We start from the raw sequence: 24,842 nt of genomic DNA on the forward strand, positions 1-24,842 counted from the left end.
ACAACACTCACAATTATTGCGTGAAATTTTCATTTTGTGTTGCCCGCTATTTTTAGCTTCAACTTTTTGCCCTTGGAATATTTGACATGATTTTCTGCTTTGATCATAAATCAAACAGAAATTATACATATAAAATAAATACACACATACATATACGTATACGCACAAGAAAAGTTGTGAAGAAGCGCGGCAAATCGAGCAGGCTAAGAACTAAAGATAATTATTTATTAGGGTCGAACAACAAACAGGCTATTTCAGTTCTCACGTGGAAAAGTTTCTATTAGCCAGCCAGCGTTAGTGTTGGGCGCTAAAAAGATGAATAGAATAGAAAAGAAAGGCAATTGATGAAAGGCAAGAGAGACAAGCGGCAAGCGCACTAAGAAATACATACATATATTGATGCAAAAGATCAATAAACTTTTGGCAAACAAGAAACTGAAGCGAAAAGAAAAGAAATTAAAGCGCATAAAAAAAAGATTACAGCAAAATAAGAAATAATAGTAGTAGACGACATCAGACGACAGACGCGGCCCGGCGCAAAAATCATCATCATTGGAGTAAATGTCTTTTGGCTTTACGCGTCCATGCGGTTGTTTGTCTGTCTGTCTGTCTTTCTCCGTCTCCGCCTCCCTCTCCGTCCCTCTCCATATGTGTCTGTCTGTATTCAGTCTGCGGTCGGTGTCTGGCCATGGCAAACATATTGCCATGGGCTTATATATGTGTGTACATATGTACATAGATTTTCTTATGTGTGTGCGCTTTTATACTATTTTATTTTATTTATTTTTTTATATAATAAGCGACAGCAATACATCATAGCTGGCTGCTGATTGTGCTAGTTGTTGCTGCCTTCCTTGTTGTATATATTTGCTGCTTGAATTGGCCGACTGCTTCGGTTTTTGGCATAAACTGCGGCATCATTATTAACATGCGAGCGAAGCTCCTGCTCAGTCCTCCTTTCGAGTCTGCATCCAACAGTGGCTCAAAATGTGATTCCCATAGGATAAAATTGTGTGTTTGGTTGGTTATATCCTCGTGTTGGCATAGTATCCTCTGTAGAGTCATTTAAAGCAAAAATTGTCGTCACGAAGGGAATCGTTGTCACTATATTTAAATATGTCTGACATCTGACTGCTCATATTTAGTGTTCCCAAAAGGTAGTATGTGCACTAAGCTTCATATGCACATCTTTCCCTTCGCTGACCTCTTAAAAAGCCATTAGCTTTTTTTTTAATTAGCTACGATACTAAACTTCGCCTGCCCTAAACTTTTCGGAGGGGGTTATTATACTACCCTTGTTCTTTGTTAGGCCTTTTATCCACAATATAGCAGAATAAATGATAATTTGATCGAAATTATTTTACCAAAAGACATTTGTTTTTTTTTAAAATTAGCTACGATACAAAACTTCGCCTGCCATTTCTTCCTCTTCTTCCTTCTTCCTTCCTTTTTTGAGGGGCTTATTACACTACCCGTTTTTGTTTGTTCGGCTTCTTTACCACAATCTAGCAAAATAAGTGAGTTAACAGTTTAGGAGCATAATAAACATAATTTGATCGAAATTATTTAACCAAACATGCTTTACTCTAATATCTATTACAAACAAATGCGATATAAATAAATCTGAAGATTGTTGTATTATGACATTAGTTCTGTCTAGCTGCTTTTGTAATTGTATCCACTGTGCATAAGTTATAAATGTGCTTTCGCCTGTTTATGACAAATTTACGACTTTTACCAGACACCCAACTTTACACACCTTTACCATCTGTCCCATCACTCAATGTTTCTCTGTGTCGTTCTCTCTTTACATCAATTTGTCAGCTGTGCATGGGCTATTTTCGAAGGGAAAATTATACTTATAATAAAATTGTAACACACACGCACACGAAGGAGAGGAAGTCCCCACATTTAAATGCAGCAAAAAGCTAACAAAAAATATTAATTTTAAAGGATTACAAAACTGAACGTGCAATATTTTACAGCCCGTACTCGAAGAATAAAGCATATGATAGTGAATTTAAATGTTAAATGTATGTAAAAGGCAGAAGAAGCCCCAAGTCATAGGTGGACATAATTATGATCAGTATGACAAGACGTTTCGATATATGCATAAGTTTTTGTCCGTTCGTATGAATGGCGAGAACTTTTGAGTCAGAACGACCAGGCACATCGTTTTTGGTATATAGGCTTGCCTTATTTCACACAGCCAGTCATTAATTTATTTACCATAGGGTCGATCTTAGTACAATTACGCTTTTTATGAAGATCTTAAGCATATCTGGTTTTTTATGAGTTTGAATCACTCATCACATACTGAGTTTTCAACCAAATTGGTTACCCATGGGACAATTAATATTTGTTTATAAAGATATTTAAAGAAAAAAATTAGAAGGATATTTTAACTACATAAATGTGTTTGTTTTAATTATTCTAACTAACATGCTAAAATGCCTATTTCTATCTCCTAATTCAAATAACCCTAAAATCTCTACAGCTGAGATAAAGAGTACACAGGATTCGATCAAACGTGATTTAAGTATTTGGGCTTGTTTTTCGTTTCGAGAGAAATTTAATTTAATTTGCATCGGCGCTAATATTCGTTTAATTATTTGCTGAAAATAAAGCAATCATAATTTATTTGTAGTTGCTGATGTCGATGTTATTGTTGTTGTTATTTTTATTGCCCAACCTTTCTTTCTATGCAGACAATTCTTGGCAAATGTCGTTTTGAATGCTTTGAACTTTTGCACTTTGAAAATGTTTTGTACTTAGACAAAAGCGTTGCCAAATTTCTCAGGGCAGCTTCAAGGTGTGGCCATTTAGAAATAATATATTTGTTTCTTTTTTAATGCAAATGTTTTAACATTCATAAATGTCAAATCTTCTGTTTCGTTTTATTTTCGTGTTCTTTCCACAATTAATTAACGTTTTATATTTCTTTTTTGCTCTTTGCAGGTGCGTATGAAAAATAAACGAACCAGCACAGTCTTGCCTGCCTCAAGTCCTGGATTATTGAGGCAATGGCAAAACTTGATTTATGCTAAGAACCCCACTCTGTAAGTTTGTCAATGAAGTCATGCATATGTACATATTCCTACATACATTTATATAGACTAAATATATAGTACATATATACCTACACACATATCAAAGACAAGGCAACGAATTCGACGCGCTAATCAAGTTGACCTTTGTGACAAGTTTTTTCTCTTCGTTTTCTGTTTTTTGCTGCCTTAACAAATTAGACAAAGCACATGAATAGGCACAAATACAAATACACACAGATGGTGCAAATAAACAAAAACAAAGCCAAAATTTATAAATAAAGCTACGCATACACACTTATGCTGTTGTTATACATACTTGTACATGTACATACTCGTGTATGTATGTGTATAGCTAGAGATTTATATAGAAGCCGCTTCTTTGTGAGCGCAACGCGACAACAATGAAATGAAATTATCGCTTTGCGCACTGAGATCTGTCAGACAATAGAAACCTATGACTAGGGTCTATATGTAGAACTACTATCAGTACTTATGACTAAAAGTTGTGCAGTGATGATGAAATATTCCTTGTAAATGGCGATAAATATGAAAATACGAAGCTGTCTCTGAAAACTATTACTTTTAATCGGTTGGCTCCAAAACATAGAACGATGTTCAAAATATATCCTCAAAAGACTTAAAGACTGTTTTGTCTTCTTCGGTTATCCTAGAAAAAACGAGTCGATATTAACAGCACTCTTGCTTCAAAAATATTTATTGAAACGAATATTAAGAGGCATGCTTTTTAAATGTTTCTCATTTGTTAATAGTTTGATTACAAGATACAGGAATATTTTAATATAATAATAATAATATTTAAATTTACATAAAGTTTCTTAAATATTTCGTAGCTTAATAGATTCATAGAGAAACGCTCAAGATAACTCACAACATGATTTTTTTTAGCTGACACTAGAAAATCGTTCTTTTTTGTATAAAATATATTTTTTTAGATCCAAACATTTCCATAATTTTTCAGTACAACAAGAAGAGTGCAGTCTGCATATATTGAGAAGAAGTCGCATAATAAATATAATTTATCTGCATGTGAACTAAGTATAGTATAAGTACAAGTATAGTATGACATTGTAACTATGAGGCGCAGATTATACATTAGTATATACTGTACTCTAAAAATAACTTTTATAAGAAAAGAGGAGTAATAAAAGCAACGTACAAGTATAAGCCATAATATGGATTCGATAGGAGCTTTGATTTTAACATTCATGCACCACAACAATCGAAAGTCTTACTTTTCTCTCAAGCCATAATTGTTCCTTAATTATTTCATTTGGTGTAAACGTTAAGTAAATGGGTTTTAAAATTTAGATTCCACTAAACTCAAAGCCTCGACGTTTTTGAAAGTTAACTGCGGGATCCATCTTGTTACTCTGCTCAGCTCAATAGTTGACCCTCTCTGCCTTTCTGCCTCCCTTTCGCTGCCTGTTACACGTTAAGTCTCTCTTGCAATTGCTTTCAATTGGATTCAATTCGCATTTTATTGCATTTGTGCTCGGTTCAACTGCTGATGAACTGGCACAAGCACGCATACACATATTTATATATAGATATATATACTTAGAGTCGCACATCACACATCACGTTCAAAGCCTCAAAATGCGACTACTTGTGAGGGACTTGTGGGTCCAGTGTAGTCTATGGGCCTGGCTATGACCTAGTTGGGAAGAAAACAACAAACTGGTTACTGGCCTACTACTAATCAGGAAATCAAATATCAATATACTACGCCACCACCACGCATATCGTATCGCATGTCATAAAATTAAATGTGCAAACAATTCGAATTTCCATTTGTGTTTGTTGCACACACACACACACACGTACTCGTACACACACACAAAATTAACATAATTCAATAAATTCGCTTTGTTGCCGCCCAAGGCAGGCAAGGAAAGAAATAAAAAGAGTTAACTGGTTGTTGTCTTGGCTGGGCCCCTGCGGGCGTTCAGAAAGCGCCGTTCGTTGACTGACTGGGTCAATAGACTCGAGTGGCGTAGAGCTCTCTGGGCCTTACGATATACAGTTTTATTATTGTTTTTGAGGTTTTTTTTTCCAACGAAACAAATTTATTCATCAGCGTAACGGCAGTTTTTGTCTTTTATTTCATTTGACCAGAGGTCAACAGCAACAAAAACAACACACCACTTTAACTTGCTTGCTATGCGTTCGCTTTAATACCTTTTTATATATATATCTGTGTATATAATATCTCTTGCAGGTGCAAAGCTTTGTTTTAACATGGAGCTACAACAAATGCATGCCAAATGTCGCCTAAAACAACAGCAACAACAAGAACAGCAGCAGAAGCACCAGCATCCACAACAACAATTGCACAGACAAGCAGCAGAAGAAGCAGCAACAACAACAATAAAAACAGCCACACCCATGGCCAGAAATTAAAAGCCAAAAAGTTGAAGAAACGCAGCGGCTACTCGCCAGCTTGCTTACAATTCAAATGAGAAAACCGAAGAAAAAAACGTTTTACATAGTTTAAATGAAACCACAATAATACCAGCAACAACAACTACAACAAATTTAACAGCAGCAAACAACAAATAATAATAATAATAAAGAAAAGCAAGAAATTAAACGCAAGCCAACTAAACAAACAAAGCGTTGTAAAAAGTGAATAAAGAAATTCGCAAACATTGCAATAATGTCGTAAAAAATTCAAAAAGAGAAGTTACAGTATCGCAACAACAACAAGCCAACAAAAAACGAAAAGAAAACACGAAACTGCGGCAGAATTGAGATTTGAATTGAACTTTTTGTGATGTAAGTGAAATGTCAAATAATTTAACAAAAACAAAACAAAAAACATGACCATTAAATAAGTAGCTTAATGACAGCTTTAGATAATTAGTTAGCCAGAAAAATAAGGGAGAATACGAAATGAAAAGAAATGCCTATGCTTAATAAAGCATAATTTAAATGTTTTCATCGTCACCATAACATTTAATTTCTATGCATCGTCAAATAAGAAAACATGTTCTTGAAAAGAACAAAACACATAAAGAATTGTCGAATTCCCCCAAAAATACTTGGACTGCTTGTTAGACGCATTAATGCCATATCAAAACTTGTACAAGTATAATCCAACCTCTACACTTTTCATTCTTCTTCTTGTTATGCTCTCCTTTCATCGTCTGCAGCATTCTTCTACCACTTCTGTAATATCACAGTCTCATAAATAGGCCGGAAGATTAAATAGAACTAATGCTGAAACGAGCTCAAAAATCTTGCTGTCTTTCTAACTTGTTTGGCTAGAATATCTTTGCAGCTTTAGGGAATGATTAAGTAATATGGTTTTTCTTTACCAAAACTTTGCTTTCAAAAATGTGCATATATCTGGGGCGTTTTTTGTGCACTATTTTTGATTTAAGTTGCTTACTACTATGAAGCATGATTTAAGGTCTGTAAGCTGGCGATAAGTATAGAACCCGCATTCCCACATTAATCATACGCCACGTTGCGCACACCGCAGCCGCCAGAGAATGCACAATCATATCCCTAGGCACCTTCTATTTACAATCAACGCTGCTCCTTATTATCCTGCCTTGTGCGGTCTAAGCCAATTTGCGTGGCATTCAGCTGGCCGGCGGGCGGAGGGGAATGGGAAGGGCTAGCGCACATAGCGCAGAAGTTCAGTGCACGTTGGCATGGCAATCGTCGTACGGCAACTGCCGTCAACCATGACAACTAACGAAGGTGGTGGTGCAAAAGTTTTGTTAGCAAGTGAGGTAAGTTCTATGGCAGGGCAATCACGCAATCGATTGCCTTTCATTCAATCAGGAAGCATTTGCCTGCGAATCATGAAGTTATGCCTGGCAGTAGTAGTTGGTTGGTTAGTTGGTTGCATAAAATAATTGCAAATGTTGAATGTTGTCGTTGCAGCAGCCACCATTTTTAATGAACATGATTAACGTGATGATGTTGATGATGATGACGATGTTGATGATGATGTTGATGATGATGTTGTTGCGGCGCCACTGGCAGGCACTTGTCATGTTGACATTTTAATGTGCAACGTTGCTTAATTGATAATTATGCCTCCGCCGCCATTGTTCGTTTAGAATTTCAGAGCAACACGAGCATGTCTGTTGCCTGCCTGCCTGCATCGCGCGTTGCACGTCATGATTAATATCTGTTCATTAATTAGACGACGCGACAGTCGTCAGTGGAGTGCAGTCGAGCAGCAGGGGAGCCCAACTGTCTGCTTCACTCTCTTAATTAGTTCTGAGATAATGCAGCAAAGTATTGCAAAAGTTTGGTGTAAAAGTTGTTCATCTATGTTTGCCTTTGTTTCTTGCAGCTCAAAGCTCATGCTTTGAAGATAATGACGTTGACTCTAACATTATGATGGTGATATGTATACGAAAAATTTTTAGTGCATATTTTGTTGCACTGTTGAACAAAAACCGGAGGTTCTATTTTATCTTAAACCCCTTTGTAACGGACGCTGAAACCAGCACTATTTTCCAATGATTCGAATGTTAGATTTCAGATTCTTTTAGGCCTTCGAATGTTTAAGGTTTGTAGCTTTTCGAAAAAGTCTGTTTTTCCTCATTCCCATCCAATGAGGAACAAACCCCCATTATTGAAGTCTGGGATTGGAATAATTATGTGCTTCCTATTTTTCTGCTCCCTTTGATTGATGTGAGAATTCTTTGTTTGCAGTATTTCTATCGGAATCTTTTAATCAGGTGTTCTTCTTTTTTATCAAACACTTATAATGTTTTTGCTCCAAACACTTCCAAAATTCTTCAGTACAACAAGAAGAGTGCAGTCTGTGTATATTCTATTCTATCAGAAAACATATTTCTAGCGTGAGATGTTGAAAAAATGTATATTATTAGATAGCTTAGGAGAAAGGGCAGAGATTTTAAAATCCAAAACCTGCATTTTATGCAATCAAACAAATGTACATATCCTTAAACATTTAACTACAAAGCCCTTAAATAATATTAAAATTTTTTGGATACTATCCTAATATTATTAAACCACAAAATCAGAGATATCACTGATTATAAGAAATTTGGATGATATGCAATCGTTTTGAGCTCTTCAGACCATAAGTCCATCTGATCGCCCACTTCTCTACAAATCAAAGCTGACCTGCACTAATACATGCATACGTGTACATGCAGGTGCACATAAATATGTAGATGCAGTGTACATATGTACGAGTATGTGTGCATGTGTGTGTGTGTGTATGTATGTATGTAAGTGCATGTGACTGACAGCTGTCAACTTGTTGTTGGGTGCACTAGCCATCATTGAGGTTGCCCAAAGTGGTGCGTGCCGAGGACAAGTGCGCTTGTTGGTTTTGGCTTTTAACCTATTTTGGAGAACTTGGCAATGTTTGTGTGCGTGCTGCGTGCTGCGTGGTGGTAGATAGATGGTAGGAGATGGCCAGCATGAAATGGATGGTTAAAGAGCAGCCAGCTAGAGCGGTTTGCGCAACGCATGTGCAACCAATGGGTGGATAGTTAGTCAGTCAGTCAGTAAGTTGGCGAGTTATCGCTGTCGTTGTTTCATTCAGTCAGCCAAATACATATGCATTCAGTTTCACCAACACAGACACACACACGCACACACACACACATACTCGTATATGTGCAGACAATCAACTGCGTATGCAAATTGTGGCCGCCGGCATATGCAAATGGGAGGGATGCAAGCGACAGGCAAACAACCTACGTGAAATGTTTCAGTTGTTTTTGCAGTTGCAGTTGCGGTTGCTGCTAGTGCTGTGGCTGCTGTTGTTGTTGTTGTTGTCGCTAGCCAAGCAAAAGTCAATAAACAAAATGAGGAAACTAGGCAAGGAAAACAAAGACGCCATGTAACTGACTGATTGAATAAATGAATGAATGCCTGACTGTCCGTCTGACTATAAACGAGCTTATTTATGTGTGTGTGTGTGCGAAATATTTGAATAATTGACAAGCGCGCCGAAAAAGTGCAGAAATATTTTGCGATAGGCAGCAGCGACAACAACAAAATCAACGCCATCTAGAGATGTGCACAGATGCTCTAATTGGTATAAACATAAATTTCGTATTTGAAAACATATATTAATGAGCATAAGGATGCCAGGCTCACGAATCACGGTGCTCATAGCTGCGTTTATACGATGCCTCCAACCCGTTATCGGGTTATGACCTGCACGTCGCTTCCATCTTGTCCCTCCGCAGATAGAAAGTGCGTTCTCTACCTGGTCCTTCCAGCGAAGACAAGTTCTCCCCCCAACAACCACATCGAGCACTTTTTACGCTGGAGTTTCTTAATCCGTATCCGAATGAGTTAGCATCATTTTAAACATTAACTTAAATATTTATTAGTGGATATCTAATTGAGATATAACTTTACGATATTTTGGTTGACGCTTGCAAAATAATTGAACTGCTGAAATTACAATAATACAATTCCAGAACTGTAAAAAGAATAGCTTTTTTGAACAGCACGAACTGTTCATTACCAGTAGGCCCAGTTCTAATACTTCAGATATGTAAACAAAAAGGGCACTTAATTTTGGAATTAATCGTCTATTGAGAGCATGTCATTTTGGAAAGAAATATTGTACAAAATGTTTTCAAAATTCTCCAGAAATACAAATTAATAAATTACTTTGAAATTTGAAACTTTATAGACGTTATAAAGATAAAGCAATGATTTCTTTCTATACTCCTTTAAGTTACGTACTTACATGTATAGATATATATTTACATATATGCGCACACCCTCTAATTATAAAGCTCCAATGATACCCAAAAGAACGAGCCTTTCATATTTTTCAGTATTCAAGACTTCAATCTCTAAATACTTATAACGTGGAATTTGTCAAAAAAGGAGCATTGCGTTACAACATTGTTGCAAGACAAATCGTATTAAGTGATCGTGAGTCACGTGCTAACGTAATTAATCACGAGCCCAGCGCTATTACCAAAGAGAAAAATGTGTGAGCGCAGCGCGAGCAGCGGCGTCTCAAGACAAGCGCGGGCGTTGGGCGGCAAATACTGTTGGCGGCTTTCTGGCTGCTCTCACACACACACACACACACACACATATCACAAGTGTGTGCAAGTGTGTGTTAGCTGTCAAGAAATATGCGCAAACATTTCGTAATTTTGACGATTGGGTGGGAAGGTGGGATGCAGTGCGGTCGCCATCGTTGTCTGCAAATTTGTGAACTGTTATGTAATGATGTGTGTGTGTGTGTGTGCTTGTGCCTTTGTATGAAGCTAATTAAAATAGGCAACAACAGTTGCATCAATAATTTAAGAAAAGCGCCACAAAGGCAAAAAATGAAAAAAATTAAAAATGAAAATTTTGCCTCAACCTGAAAATGTCAAGCGTCTAGGACTTGTGTAGATTTATCGTTGTTGTTATTGTTGTAGCAAACAAAATGCCAATTTAAATTTATGCAACTCCCTCGCAATTCTCCACAAAACCACAACACCCCTTTGCGACTCTGTCAATTGAAAATGTGAAGCTTTAAGTGACATGTGAATGGGCAGGTGGTTGTTTAATTTTTTATTCAGGCAATATTTTTAGGCCGCACGCCACATGGCGCTGGCGCACCAGTATGTGTGATGTTGTTTGCATTAATATGCGCATAAAACGTGCTGACGTGTGATTGTGGGGGAGTGTGTTATTACAAATAAAATTTCAATTAAAAATATGCAGCAATTCAATTAAACCAAAGGAAAACAAGAATGGCGCGCCACGCCTGCTGCAATTGCAATTGAAAATCGATGACCACGCCCAAAATTTGTCACGTTTCATGTCGTTTTTGTGCACTTCCTAGGTTGGTTAGTGAGTGTGGGTGTGTGGGTGTGTGTGTGTGTCTCATCCTGCTCCTCTCCACCCCCAAATGAGATATGAAAATGTGACGTTGGCATATTTGCCTGCAATTTAATAGCAGACTGAGGGCAGTTGCTATATAGTATGTATATATATACTTGTACATACATGAATGTACATGTGCATGCTCCCTCTAGTCGTTGTCGTAAAAATGCATTTTAAACTTTTATGACTGCTGGGGCCATTGAGTAATGGCCACAAAACCCAAGTTGGGCATGTGCTTGGCAGTATGAGAGACGCTCCGGGAGCTGGAATCTCTGGCTGCCCGCAATGTTGCGGTTAGTAGCGCACATGGCACTACACATTTTGCAACTCCTCCTTCGCCTTCTCTTTCTTGCCACATCCCCTCTCTCTGACACATACTGTGTGAAATTTATGCAATCTTAAGCCTCAGCCTGTGCCAAACTACAAGTGCCTCGAGTATTTGGTCAACATTTTTCACTTTAGCGTTTTTGCATTTTCTGCATGCAGAACACGAAATACTTCCCATTAAATAATGCGTAAGAGCAACTGCATGCAGGCTGTGTCGGGTTTCAGAAAACATAGCTTGGTGCCTATTAAAAAGTTATTCCAACAACTCAGTACCCTAGATAGATAGCCTGGCACGAACGGTCGCCACATTCTCAGTAGAAAAAAAAATTAAGCAAAAGCAATTAATTGATAGAAATTTAAATAACAAAGATATCAAATAAAGTTAAGATATAGGCCTAAATAGGAATATTGAAATACTTAAAGCTTAGCATAAAGAAGTCGGTAATCTGTACTTAAAAGATAACAAGAAATTGATGGATTGTTGTTGAATAAAGCATTTGCTGAAAAATCGTCTTCAAAGTAATCCCCTATGCATTCAGTGCCTCCTTCGATTCGTCTTGAATCTTCTCAATCTTGTCAAAACGGTGTTTCCGGAGTAGCAATAAATTAACTAAAGTTTGCACTTAATAATGTGGTTATGGAACGAAATGCGTCTTCTTTTTAACGAAATGGCCACGACGAACGATTCCAGTTATGCAGTGATTTTGGAAACAGACGAGATTAGACTTTTACGAGGCACAAAACTTTCCCAAAAATTGTTTTGACTGATCCATTACAAATGCCAATAGCATCAGTAATGTCTCTTGTTAATCGACGATTTTTAAGCAACCATTCTTTGTTTGGCTTAACGTGTTGTTCTTCAGTTGATGGTCTTGGTCGTCTTGGATGTGGTTCGTATTCATTGCTTTCTAGACCTTCTTTGAAGATTTTATATCATTGATGAACTTGTGGTTTTGATATAGCTTGATTATTGAAAGCTTTCTGCAACATTCCGAATGTTTGGATGTGGAAATTCCATTCCTTTTCATTTTTCTTTCATTGAATAATTTCGATGTTCGTAAAACACAAGCCAAAAGCACCCAAATTAAAAGTAAAACGATTGAAATACCTATTCAATTAAAATTCAAATTTTCGTTTTATATGTACAAAAAAGGAGATGCAGCGCAGATAAAGAAAAGTAGAGTTACGCTTTTTATTTCAATTTTGACTAATTGTATTTTTTTGCAAACAAACTTTTATACTGCAGCAGGCAGATAACGAATCGGATCTGACGGGCCCACATATCATTCAACTGTCATTTAAAAATACTGATAGTTTCACATTATTGATTAATAATTGACTAGCTCAGTAAAGCGATAATTACTGCAGTTCATAAATAAGTTTATTTGGTTCTTGGCACAAACAGTTCAAAGTTTTGCCTCACCTTCGTGTGGGTGGAAATTGAATACAAATTTTCGTCTTATAATTTGTAACTTTCTTGAGAAGTTTCATTGCTTTGCACATAAATCATAAATAAATACTTATATAGATACACTTATATTATGTATACAGAACGGTACTAATGTGCACTCCATTATTTATATACGCACTTAACAATTTGTGGGTAGAAAATTTTGCAACGGGGGCGTGCAAGCGTAAATGAATATAAATGGGAAAATGCATTATAAAACTTACCCATAATCAATCTTTATGCCACAAAATGCTTGTTGCGGTTCCTAAAGCGTTGCATGAATTAAATGACAGCATGTAAGGATGGTTGATTGCTTGCTTGCTTCGTTGATCCTGAAGTTCTGGGCGGTGTTCATTAATATTTGTTGGGGCAGCGTATGGGTCGTACCATTATGCAATTAAATCCCTGCCCCATGTGTGGGTGCCACATGCTGTGTGCGCGCGCGTGAATTATATAATTCGACAGCCACAGTAAACGCCTTCTGTCATCGTCTATATTGTGTGAATTTCCCTGGAAAATATCGATCGGAAAATCAATTCTAATTAAATTGTCAACGCTAGCACTGCCACAGCTTACAGCAAGCTGATTATGCACATATAAGTGAGTACATGTGTATGTCTTTGTATGTGTATGCGTATCCCTATGCATGCATATGCTGCCCTTTCTATCTATTTGTCTGTTTTCATTTCATTTGCCAGCAATTTTCCAACTAAATGAAGTTTATCACAGCGTTTTTCCAACCCAATGCGAATTTAATTAAATTTAAATCTGCAGAATAATAATAGGACTGTCTATGTGCTTGTCTGTGTTAATCAAAAGCATGCCAAAGCGACCGTGGCCGCCATTTTGTGTGTGTGTGTGTGTGTGTGTGTGTGTGTGTGTGTGTGTGTGTGTGTGATGAATTGTACATACAGTTTGTTGTGTTATCAGCGCTTAAAAGTAGGCAATGAAAAAGTTTCGCCAGCATTTTCCCACTGCCTGCAATTGTCAGCAAACCCCACACAAGCGTGTGTGTTTATATACAGGAGTACTTCCCTAGCAAGAATTGTCTAAAAAAAATATCACTAAATAAAATGCGATTATCAAGAAGTTAAATAGAGCTTTTAAATTTTATATCCTTATGAAAAATCGCTGTATGTAAGGGTTGTATGTCTTTTTTTAATATCTTATAAGCAATTAATATCCAAAAATGACTGACTCTATAAGTAACAAATAATTAGCCGATGGTTTTAAAGAGGAATTGAAATAAAAAGTTCTATAAAAGTTATACGCATCGCAGGATATCTTTATATTCATAAAGTAGAAGCTTCTTTTGGAAAATTGTAAAAAAAAATAAAATGAAAACATCACTATATTTTGTTCGAAATGGAGTTCTTTGAAAATTAGAAAACCAACCAAAAATGTGTGAAAAAACTAAGCAAGTATGTTATTATTTTTTATTGTCCACTGACTTAGGATACGTTTGTCCTATTTAATTTTATACGGCAGTAGCAAACGTTATTTCTTTTCGATATATGGGAAGAACATTTAATTTAAAACCAGAATTAGTGCGGGACGAAAATCGGGAAGGAACGAGATAACGGATTAATAACACAAAAATAAGAAGAAAATGCTTACTTTTTTAAGCCATCAAAGCAGTACTGTATATTTAAAGCCACTCCCAAGCTGAAAAATATATACAAAATTTTTCTGTTGCAACAACAGTAATAGCAACAACTGACATGGTTGATAAAGCTGGCTGTTCTGGTTGTTGTTGTAGTTGTTGCTGTTGCTGCTGCAAAGCTTCATTAGTTACACATGAAAGACAAGAGCAGCTCTCCATAGAGTTCATTTTACTGGCATTAGCTCACGCACAATTGCAGCTTAGGAGGACATGCAGCAGCAATAACAGTAGCATCAGTAGCTATTGCAGCAGCAAGAGCGATACGATGCTTAGCCTGAAAAACCCAACATAGCATCTCGAACTGCTTTCATTTTCCATTTCCACGACCTCATTTCTACAACAGCAGCAACTGCAGCACCAGCAGCAACAACGACAACAACAACAACAATTGCTGGCCACGTTGCAAGTATCTCTGCCTATGCAGCACATACATTTCGAGCAATGCCGTTTCTCCTCCCTACCGCCACCCACCCAAAACATAACTACACCCCAATCCACCTCCAATTGATGCGTGTATTGTTATTGCCAGCGGCTTTGGGTGGTATGTACATATGTATGTATGTTGTGTACATGTATGTATATACATATGTATTCATATATGTGTGTATGTTGGTTGTATATAAAGGAATTTGGAGCGCGCATGCGTTGTGACCAAGCGCAGAGCCCAGCTAGAGCTACAACAAAAACGAGCAACCAACAGTTCTATTCAATTTACTGGCTGCCTCTCCCGGCCTGCCTGCCCGTCTGTTTGCCTCTTCGGCCCTGTGCTTGCATAAGTTTCATTCAATACTACGCAATGGCCCAGCCCCAGTCCCAGACCAGTCCACAGGATGAGCACAGGCCGAGGCAGCAACATCGGCAGCGACAGCGGCGCTTCCGGTTGCGTCACTTACTGCTCTGCTTACTGCGTCATTTTATTTTTCATACTTGTTTATGTGTGGTTGTGTGTACGTTTGTGTGTGTGTGTATGTGTGCGGTCTTGCTTAAACTTTTATTCAACTTTGCCCTCTGACTTTGTCGAATGACATACACGTTGAAGTTGGCAAATTTTGTATTACGCCCAGGCCTGGCTTGCTACTCTTACGTTTGCTCCCTCAATGTCTCTTATGTGTCTCTCTCCCTTCTTCTCAGTATCTCTCTGGCTTGGCGTCAACGCCACTTTAATTGAGGTCGCAGGTTTAAGTTAATAGCTGCAGCAAGCGTAGGGTTGCCGCCTTAACGTCTGTGCTGCAGCAGCCGCTGCCACACGACTCTGCAAACTGCAGTGAGGCAATCAGCCAGCTAGCCAGCCGTTAAGCCGCCCATGGCTCAGCAGCCACCCACAAATATCGCATCGTGCTTATATAAGCGAGCAACGTGCTTTAATTTTAAAGCCCTCTGCCGGCGCTGGGTTACGTACGTGCCATCAATCCTCTCCTTCCCGTTCTCCACCAGCCGTGCACATTGGTCTGGCATTACAAATTTAGCAAATTTTAAAAAAATACTAATTCAAAGCTGCTTTTTCCGATTTTCATTAACACATTCGATAAAACATCATAAATTGGACGCAGACCTGTTAATTCTTTGGATCAGTTGAAAGCTTCCAATGGCTACAGCATATGGCCAAGATGGAATCTAGAATTTAACTCACCTTTTTTGCATACCATTAATGTCCATTACTTGCTCTACACAATATTTTAATTAATTTAATATTTGCAGCTTCTAATCAATAAAATGAAACTATTTCTTTTTATGATCCGAAGATCACCTTGCTAATCGCGAAAGGATGGCGGATTAAGCCACAGATAATATTTATCCTATATCCAGATAATTTTAACGATGTTATGACGAATATGAAGAGTGTCTAGGGCTTATAGAAAATATGAATTATGTCCGAATTATATTACAAAAGAATTTGTTTTATTGGTCTTGAATTGGATTGAAATTTAAATGGAATAGTGAAGAGTTTATTTTTTTTAATTATTTGAACTTATTGCCCCAGGCTGTAGGACATTTCGAGAGTATGTGAAGTATATTGGTAATTTTAAAAATACAAGTAAAACAAAGAACTTATGCTAAATCCGCTAAACTTCATTAGTTGCGGTTTCTACACGTATTTGGAGTCCTATTTGAAGAGCCTTAAAAACAAATCGAATTTATACATTTTAATCGTTACGCGACGTCATTTTTTGTGGATTATGGGAAAAAACATTCAAAAGCTTTACTGTAGAATTGAAGCACTTTTGTATCCTTGCATATAACTTGTTTGCATGGAGCCATGGAATTTTCTCAAAATGCTTACAATTGGCGCTTTCATTACATTTCGTTCCAATGTGCTCATGTGAACTGCGCCAGCCTGCTGTTCTGCTCACATTGTTGGTGTTTTAAATAAAAATCCTATTATTACATAAATAAATTAACTTAATGCGCACTTTGTGCAGCCCAGCTTTGGAGCTCGGAGCTGCCTCTCGGCTCATAGCATCAACTTAATGATGCCGCCTGGGAGCGCCCACCGACGCCGCCGTCACCGCCGACGACGCCGCACCCTGCTGGTCGGTCCTGACAATCCCTGAAGGGCGTGCATTTGTGATAAACTTTATCAGTAGCAGCAGAGAGTTTTCTGTTTACTTTTGCAGCTGACTGCCTGTCATTCCCATGTCCTTCAACTCAGCGTGCGTGTGGCACGTAGCAAGAAATTGAAGGAAAGGAAAAAGAAACATTTTATGGCCAGGATATAAAGCTACGAAACCTTCACAAATTTAACGCCCCTGCTTTCCGAACTCTGAATGCGATTTGAAATTACTTTTGGCTGCAGTTGAATGCACAGAAACACCAAGCAAGCGCAAGATGCCAATGGCCGCCAGCCAGGAGGCAATGATTGACTGAACAGCAAGAAGGGATTTCAGGAATGCTGAATTGCAAAAATGTTGCGAGGGTGCCAGGCTTCTATAGACACATACTTATACAGTAGAAGTTGCTTAATATTTTATATATCTTAAAAGCAAAGATTTCTTGGATTACTAGTTGTAATTGGTAAAAACACTTCGTACAAATAGTATTTGCCACTGGGACCCAGAAGATATCTGTTGTCAGAAAAACCGCTTCTTTCATGATGAAAAATTTGATTTTTTACAGGGCTTTCAAAATAAAATAAATGTAAATTAAAGTTTCTTATTGTTATCCATTTATATATGTTTTCTTGCAATTCTGGCTTCTAGGTTTGAAGCTGAAATTTGCTACTGAGCTTAGTTGCTCTAAGCTTTAGAGTGCAAAGCGCTTATAACTGTATTTTACTTCGTATACACATATGTACTTATATATACATATTATATATAGGTATGCAGCATGAACCAGAATTAAACGGTATCCTGCATGAGGCAAGCGTAGAACTTTTAGCATACGAATAACCTCAAACAAGGACGTTTGCTGAGTTGGGCTTGTGACGACGAAACTTTTGCCAAGCATTGTTGGGCGGCAGAGCTGGCCTTTATGTAATACATAAACCCACGCGAAAACGAACATACATAAATACATATTCGCGCACATACTATACATACACGTACATACATACATAAACATGTACATAGCCATTACTCACAGTAATGCAATTTACAGCAGTCACACCACCAGCCAGACCTACACATACACACACTCCCGCGCACGCTCATACACACACAAAGCGACACCTGACAACCATCATCATCATCATCCTGGTTTCTTTTGCTGGCGCAACAAATGTTGCCATTGTTGTTTTGTTGTTGTTGCTGTTGCTGCTGCTGGTGCCCCTGCCAAGCCCCCCACACAAACCGGGCGCACTTTTAGCTGAATTGATTTTTCACTCAGCCACCGCTCGCCTCACTGCGCATGCCGGGAAAAGCGGCCTGAGCCTGAGCCAGAGCCAGCTGCCTTTGCCACCACTTCAACATCTTCATCTACCTCGGGTAACGTCTCTCTGTAAATGCAGCAGCTCGAATGAAGTCGCGCATAGATATTTATGCTATGTGCACACGAAGCAGAGCAAAGCAAAGCAGTCACCCACACCGTTGAGCGAAACAGAGAGAGAGAGAGAGAGCTCTGGAGAGAGATTGGGTGGGGAGGCAGTCGGCAATTTGTGCTTTGTTTTTGGCCTGAGTCATCAACGTCAGCCATCTGCAACGGCTCAGTACGTGTGTACAGTCGTATGTGTGTGTGTGTGTGTGTGTGTGTGTGTGTGTGTGTGTGTGTGTGTGTGTGTGCGAATGTGACCTGAGCTGCTGCCAACGTTGACGTTAACGTCGACGCCATAGTTGTAGTCGTCGTCGTTTGCTTTTCCAGCGCCTGCTGGAAACTGCTGCAATGCACATTATGTATATGTGCATATATACATAAATATGTATGCATGTATGTACTCGTATATTTTGTAAATGCATAGTTATGTATGCATTAATGTTGTCAGGCGCTTAAAGCGCTTAATGTGGCTTTAAAAACTCTTCTCTTTTGCTGGCACTGTTGCAATTCTTCAAATCTGTATATGAGGCATGAAACACTGATGAATATTTGTGGCGTACAGCGGCATTAATTCTTGCTGAAGCTTATCTCCGTTTTGGCGCTCTCTGATTAAGACGAAAAAACAACAACAGTCCCAAAAACAGTGCCACACAACACCATTGACGAGCATTGAGGGCGTTCAATCACCTTTCTTTAAAATACAATTACAAATCGATCGTTGAACGTCACACACCAGACAATGTCGTCGATGGGCGGCCATGTTGTCTGTCTAGCATTACCGTTTTAACATAATAATGAGCATATGTATGTATGTATGTATATGTGCATAAGTGTGACATTTAAGGAACTCAACTGATTTCATGGAAACAAATGCATTTTAAGTAAAGGTCGCGCTTTGTATCCCGACAGCCGGCTGTTCTTGTTATTGTTGTATTTTTCGACTGATCTCGCTAATTTATTGGGGTTGAATTCTCGCGATGTTTCCCTGCCTGCCATCTGCAGCACTAATGTGTTTGTTTTAACGTGCTAGGTAGACAGCAATTGAATGTATTTTACCTGAATTGTACTTTGACCGGCGATCACGGTTACATGGCAGCAGAAGTAACTACATACATACGAATATGTACATATTTAAGTATGTATGTATGTATGTATTTTTGTAGAGGCAAAGACAAATTGACGCCTTAGCTGCAGTGAATCCCATGCTATTGCATTTATAAGATCGTTATTTATTGAATGGTTTATTTATGTAATTACAATACGTGCTGATAAAGCAAATTCAATCAAACGTAACTTAATTATTCTAATATTTACAAAAGCAAGTAATAAGCATGCAATATACGATAATAAGTACTAAACTAGCATTGAGTAAAGACTCAAGCTATCGAGAATTCAATCTATACTTGTTAGATCTCAACTAACAAAAATTAATTAGATGGTACAGCAGGAAATGGGAAAAATATCTAAGATTAAAACTTAAAAATTATAAAAGTATTTCAAACAGTCAAAACTGATCGAAATTCGGTTAGATTGACGAACATTTCTAGAGCAAAGAATCGGCCGGCTGAAGATGTTTTTGAAACCATTCTGCAGCTGTTCCATAATTCAAACATATGTACATACATACTATATATTAATGAAAGTAATTATAATCGCGACGTTACCAATAAAATAATTATTTTTACGGGGATGTGTTGTATGTAAATAAATTTGCTAATTACGGAGACGTGACAGCTATTGGTAAAATAATTAAAATCGCTGTTAAATAACAAACAGCTCTGCAACTGTTACATGTAACAGCGCACTGTTAGGCAATCGATTGGTAGCACTTTTACAAACGCTCGATCTGGCAGCGCTTGACGACTTACGCGAACCTCGATCCAAAAGCAAAGACGGCAAAATCCAAAAAAGCGTACAAAAAAAACCACCAACAAAGAAAGCAGAAATATTTAGTGCCTCAAATTTAATGCAAACAGGAGTGTAAATATTAAGAAACCGGTTATCATAAAGAGCCCTAGCGAGAACGCGTCGTCTCTCAACGCTGAATGTGCAAAAGTAACTCACACACACACACTCATTCGCCACATCACGTAAACAGAAGAAGACAAGACCGGCCAATGTTAAATTTGGCGCCGTTTATTTAGTGGCCGGTGAAATTTTTCGGATCTGTACATATTATTTTGATGCAAACTTTTTAATTAATTCCATGGGGTCTGCTATTTTCATTTACAAAAATTGTTATATATTGTGTTTGTGTGTGTCCATGAGAAAAATTAGCTTTTGTGTGGAAGGCGCCGACTGTAAAAAATAGCCGACCGCGAGTATTATGCGGAGGTCCGTACTATTTACATACATACATACCTGCATACATAGAAAATAAAGAATGTGCATATGTTCTAACAAAAACATCTCTTGTCTGATTTTGTAGGTCTACAGAAGAACCACCGACAAACAACTTCGAAAGGAACTACTACGATCGCAGCCGCATAGTCAGTTACCAATCTAATACAGCCGCCACTGCAAGCAGCGTCTCCTCCGCCGCCTCAGCCGCCGCCGTATCAACAAACATCAGCAGCAGTAACAGCGATAGATCGCGAGCTCGGGATCGCCTATACAGGAATGGTTCATACACGCCGTCAGCAGCAGCAGGAACAATACAAACAACAACGACGACGGCAGCAACAGCAGCAGCAGGAACGCCGACAGCGCTAGGCGATCGCAGCAACAACAACAACATTCACCAAAACACACGCGTACCGCAGTCATGGTACGAAGCTGCTGCGACAGCTCATATAAAAAGTCCTGGTGGCAGTGGCAATGCCGGCGTCTCAGCAGCAGGCGGCATAATGAGCTCACCGATCAATCATCATCATCAGCAGCAGCAACATCATCATCATCACTACTCCTCCGCCGCCTCCAGCAACAGCAGCAACACCTCCACTATATCCGCCTCGTATTCACCTGCCTCGTTAGCGGCAGCAACGGCGGCCACAGCCGCAGTTCACCGCAGCGTTGCTTATGCCGGCAGTGCGGATGAAGTGGCGGCGCCCACGTCGGCAATATCGCGCAAGATCCTGCTACACAATCGGCCCAACGCTGCCGCCAAGCTGCTTAAGTCAGCGGCACGTTGCGGCTCCGAGTCGCCTAATTCAGTTGCAAGTGGAGCGACAACGCCGACTGCAGCAGCGACGACGACGACAAGTACAATCACAAACAATAGTTTTAGTAGTAATAGTTTAAATAATACAATAAGCACGGCCACTCCAACGATGCCAATTGCAGCGGTGGCTACGAGCGGATCCAACAGCGGTGACATTCTAAATGTGGCCGCTGTGATTGCAGCCAGCGGTGGCGGTGGTGGTAGTGGCGTCGACAATGGCACACCCTCAGCTGCCATTAATAGCAACAGTAGCAGTAACAATAACAATTCGCTGCGTGGACCGCGTCATCATTTACATGGACGGAGCACAACATCGTCCAGTCGCTCTCACTCCCGATCGCCGAGTAGTTACAGCTCGTCTCATAGCTCCTCGTCATCGTCATCGCACTCATCCTCCCATTCGCACGCGTCCAGTCCGATATCGGGCAATTGTGCTGATGTCGGTGGCGGTGGCAGCGGAGGTGCCTCCTCACGAAGCTCCAGGAGTTTGCAGTCCGTGGCAGTCACCAATCCCTTGCAATGTAAGTACCACAAACGGTTGTCACTGGTTGAACTTAGTAAATTCACAAAACAAATTTGTTTGTCCCAGAAATGAATATGAATGAGAAAAACTTTCTTGCTCATAATTTAAAACTTATATTGTATTTTCCACTTATTGTTTTCCTCATTTAGTAAAAATATTTTACTGCAAATTAAAATTGGCTAGATTCCAGAATACAAAAATGTTAATATACATTGATGTCCATGAAAATGTGTTAGATTAAATCATAGTTTTGTATAGTGGTATGGGGTTTTCTTTTATTTTTTTAAATTTCTATTTAATGCGTGTGTTTTTGATTTTCCTATGTCGAGAATTAACTGGAACTTCTGTAAATAATGCTGGGTTTCGAAATTAAATATTTATTACATAAGTACAGTAGGATTTTATAATAAGATTTAAGTATTGGAAACTGTTGAATAATTTGAAACATTAATATTTTAAACTAATAACTCACATGTTAATATAGTGGCAACCGTGGTGATATATGTAACCTGCTAAAGAGCTTTTGCTAATCCGTATTGTTGCTTATTAATTTACAGGCAACCCTTCAAATCCCAGTGGCAATGCTGTGAACGTCTGCGGTGGCGGCGGCGGTGGCTCGAGCAGTAGCAGCAGCAGCTCGAGCAGTAGTAGCAGCAGCAGCTCCTGCCTGGCGGCTAATCCTGTGGTTCATTCCGAAGACAATCGGCCGCTAGCGATACGCGTACGAAATTTACCCGCACGTTCCTCAGACACATCCCTTAAGGATGGTCTCTTTCACGAGTACAAAAAGCACGGCAAGGTCACGTGGGTGAAGGTCGTGGGCCAGAATTCGGAGCGATACGCGCTCGTCTGCTTTAAGAAACCGGACGATGTGGAGAAGGCACTCGAGGTCTCGCACGATAAACATTTTTTCGGCTGTAAAATCGAGGTAGAACCCTATCAGGGCTACGACGTAGAGGACAATGAATTTCGACCCTACGAAGCGGAACTGGACGAATACAATCCAAAGTCAACGCGCACCCTCTTCATAGGCAATCTGGAAAAGGATATCACAGCCAGCGAGCTGCGTGGTCATTTCGAGAGCTTTGGCGAGATAATTGAGATTGACATTAAAAAGCAAGGCCTCAACGCCTACGCGTTCTGTCAGTATTCGGATATTGTGTCTGTGGTGAAGGCAATGAGAAAAATGGATGGCGAGCATCTGGGCAGTAATCGAATCAAGCTAGGTTTTGGCAAATCCATGCCCACCAATTGTGTCTGGATCGATGGTGTCTGCGATAAGGTCTCCGAACAATATCTGCAATCGCAGTTCACTCGCTTCGGTACCGTCACAAAAGTCACAATTGATCGGACGCGACAGCTGGCCCTCGTCCTGTACGATCAGGTGCAAAATGCTCAGGCAGCCGTCAAGGATATGCGCGGCACAATCATGCGGGGTCGAAAGCTGCAGGTGGACTTTGCATCGCGTGAATGCCAGGATGCGTTCTATGACAAACAGGAAAAGCAGAATGCATGTAAGTGCAAGTGAATCGATACCACAAAAACCCACGGTTGTCACTTTGAAAAGCAAACACTTATTAATCACTAAACAAACACATTGACCTTAATAATAATGAGTGATAAAGATTTTCATAAAGAACTGTCCGTCTACTGTCAAATATATGAACCCCGTATTTTCATTATTTTCCTATTAGCATCACTCCATAATTCTCATTCAGGGACTTCAAAATTTGGAAGAATCAAATCATCTAAAGGCCAGAAAATTCCGTTAGATACGAGCTCATTTTAGAAATTAGTGGTGTAGAAAGGGACTTGTGAGTCAAATGTCAAAAGATATGTAATTAGTCCAGTTAAATAAGTTACTTTTCTGAAAATCTATTGGGCACAAATATTATCAATTGATTGAATTGATAAATTGAAGCCGGTTGTAAAGAAATTTATAGAAGAGATTTAACGAAAATTATAGAACCATCAACAAAACCAAAGTGCTATCAATTTGTACGAAATTAATATTCTATTTTTCCATTGCAGGCACTCGCTTCAGTCGCTACGAATCATCTTCACAGTCCCGCTCGCGTGCCTCTTCGTTTAGTCGTCATCAGAACTCCAATGACGGCTGCTCCCCCAGTAACACGCCAGGCAGTAGTAGCAGTAGCAGCGTCTCCAGCAACATCATGCCTGCACCCAGTATCTCGTCAGCTATTGTGGCTGGTGGTGGGTCGGCCTCGTCCTCGTCAGCAACGGGCACCCTGCCCTCGGTGGTGGGTCAAAGCTCTTTACCCATGTCACCGGCTGCTTTGGCACAGGCACGCATGCGCATGGCACGAAATGCCAGACACACCATTGACTTCGACTTTAATGATCTGGGCGGGAATCGTAATAGATTTCGCAACCACGAGGAACATAGTCAGGTTGATGATGAAGCGATTAGTGGCACTGGCACCGTTAACGCGGTAGGAGCTGGCAACTATGGCAGCGGATTGCGTTCAGACTCGCCGGTTATTTCCCGTTTAGGGCCGGCTGTAAACTCGGGAGCCGCCGCCACAGCGACATCTGGCAGCGAAACGCTCGAGGTTACGTTGAGCAATAGCAGTCGACGTCGTTGTGGGAAAAGTCCAGGCAAGCAAAAAACACCCGCCGCCATTGGTCACTTGCACAATCAACGTTCCCTTTTGCTAGAACAACTCGAGGAATGCCCGTCCAGTGGTGATGAGAGCATCGTTAGTCCGCGAAAGCGCATCAAGATGGATTACCACCATCATCAGCATTCCAATGCCAGCATGGTCAGTATCTTGATTCATTTTAAAACTGGACATACCATCTAACTAACTTGT

The 24,842-nt window shown here is 39.4% G+C and overlaps 2 protein-coding genes across 3 annotated transcripts in view; both read left to right on the top strand.

The window, feature by feature from the left end:
- The window catches only part of LOC115630989 (protein split ends), an 81,617-nt gene that overhangs the window by 40,222 nt on the left and 16,553 nt on the right, over positions 1-24,842 (top strand). For both annotated transcript variants that reach the window (XM_030527574.1, XM_030527575.1), the window contains exons 4-6: positions 20,754-22,006; positions 22,566-23,522; positions 24,040-24,791. In XM_030527574.1, coding sequence (XP_030383434.1) covers positions 20,754-22,006; positions 22,566-23,522; positions 24,040-24,791 — 2,962 coding nt within the window. The remainder of the gene's footprint in view (positions 1-20,753; positions 22,007-22,565; positions 23,523-24,039; positions 24,792-24,842) is intronic.
- LOC115630990 (mediator of RNA polymerase II transcription subunit 2-like) lies at positions 2,981-5,479 on the top strand. The gene is made up of 2 exons (XM_030527576.1): positions 2,981-3,059; positions 5,290-5,479. The coding sequence occupies exons 1-2, from the start codon at positions 3,041-3,043 to the stop codon at positions 5,469-5,471; spliced, it is 201 nt and encodes a 66-aa protein (XP_030383436.1). The 5' UTR covers positions 2,981-3,040; the 3' UTR covers positions 5,472-5,479.

The sequence above is a fragment of the Scaptodrosophila lebanonensis genome, unplaced genomic scaffold (assembly GCF_003285725.1).
Source record: "Scaptodrosophila lebanonensis strain 11010-0011.00,11010-0021.00 unplaced genomic scaffold, SlebRS2 tig00001412-arrow-pilon, whole genome shotgun sequence".
Classification (NCBI taxonomy): Eukaryota; Metazoa; Arthropoda; class Insecta; order Diptera; family Drosophilidae; genus Scaptodrosophila; species Scaptodrosophila lebanonensis.